This window comes from Montipora capricornis, chromosome 9 (assembly GCF_036669925.1).
Source record: "Montipora capricornis isolate CH-2021 chromosome 9, ASM3666992v2, whole genome shotgun sequence".
NCBI lineage: Eukaryota > Metazoa > Cnidaria > Anthozoa > Scleractinia > Acroporidae > Montipora > Montipora capricornis.
The window spans coordinates 23631292-23632727 of NC_090891.1; the positions used below are offsets into that span (position 1 = coordinate 23631292).

General features: G+C 41.6%; 1 protein-coding gene across 1 annotated transcript; it reads right to left on the reverse strand.

Moving 5' to 3' along the window:
* Nucleotides 1-258: 258 nt before the first annotated feature.
* LOC138017455 (uncharacterized protein KIAA1958-like) lies at nucleotides 259-789 on the reverse strand. Its single transcript, XM_068864537.1, has one exon. It carries the CDS (start codon nucleotides 787-789, stop codon nucleotides 259-261), a length of 531 nt encoding a protein of 176 aa, XP_068720638.1.
* Between the last annotated feature and the right edge of the window lie 647 nt (nucleotides 790-1436).

A 1436-nucleotide genomic window follows, 5' to 3' on the forward strand; every position in this document is an offset into this window, starting at 1 on the left:
TGAAGCGCCTTGGAAAAGAGTCAAGGGCTGCTGTGTTGTGGACTCCTGTACTGTTTTAGTTGCATTCAGAGTCAAAGCATTGGAAATACCTACTTGGTATCCCAATGGCCCCGGCACTCCAGGATATCCACTCAGAATGTTGGAAATGTTTTTTTCTTGTCGCTCCGACATAGTGCTGTAGTTGTTCAGACTTTGTACGTTCTTGTGCCCTGATATTTGTATGATGTGCGTTGGCGGTACTCCTTCATCATTCAGTTTCTAAATCATCGTTTTCCTTCCGCTATGATTGGTGAAATTTTTCGCATCTAATCCAGCTTTTTCTGCCATTGTTTTCATAAGTGACTTGAGTTTGTTAACTCCCATGGGAGCTGACTTGAACCAAGGTTTTGTATTTACGGCTTTTGTAGTGTGATTGATTGCTAAATAAAACGGACTATCCGGAGACTTCAGGTCATCTGGTCTTTTAGAAGCATAGAGGTCATAAGCCCGGACAGGATCTCTTTCACTGCCAACGACAGCAAACATTTTTGGCTTTACAGTACGAAAGTCTTTTGGATCAGCACCCGTTCGTGTCTTCGTCTGTCTTTCGTTGTACTCTAGAAATGCTGTTCCGTCCGCTGTTTCTTTTCTTTCAACATCGCCCCATCTCATGTCCCTGTGCTCTTGACAACCCCTCAGTCCAAAGAACAGTGTGTTGTTTAACCATATAGTGTTAATAAGAGCCTCTGATGAAGAGCAACCGAGTAAATCTTGGCCATACAGAATATCAACTTCTTCGTCTGTTAGCATACGCGCAGCGTTTGGTTTATTTCCTTTCCCTTCTTTCTTTAGTTCCTTTTGCTTTGCCACTAATACTTCTTTAGTCTTTCTGAACTCCTTTCCTTACATAATGGTCGAGGAATAGTCTTTCTTTCTTAAATAACGATCAAAGCTGGAAACAAAAGACCTGAGCGATGTGGGTTCGTATTGTTGTCCGTCTTTCTTTCGAACTTGAAGTAGAAAGTTGGCTAGTAACACGTCGAGGTCTTTTGCATCAATATTTTCAATATCTCTCAGCTCGTTCCTTGAAACTAAAAATTTTTGGAGCAACGAGACATCTCTCTGTGTTTTGCTTAATGTGTTCTTGTTTTCTTGATGCTGCACAAACTCGTCCAGGGAGCAACCAACCGACACAAATCTAGCGCTTCCCTCCGGCTTTGCCATTTTCGCTGGAAAAATTTGGAGGCGTCGCCGCTAAAAGCCGCCAAATCTGGAAAGCTTTTTGAATGTAAACGATGCACGATTGTGATTGGCTCAGAAAGCTCTTTACGCTATCGTTGATTGGTTATACTTCGACATGTGAAACAGCTGTACGCCATTCTGATTGGTTGTATAGGATTTTTTGACATGTGAAAATATAGCGTATAGATTTCTACAAATGAGATTTATGGAATAAA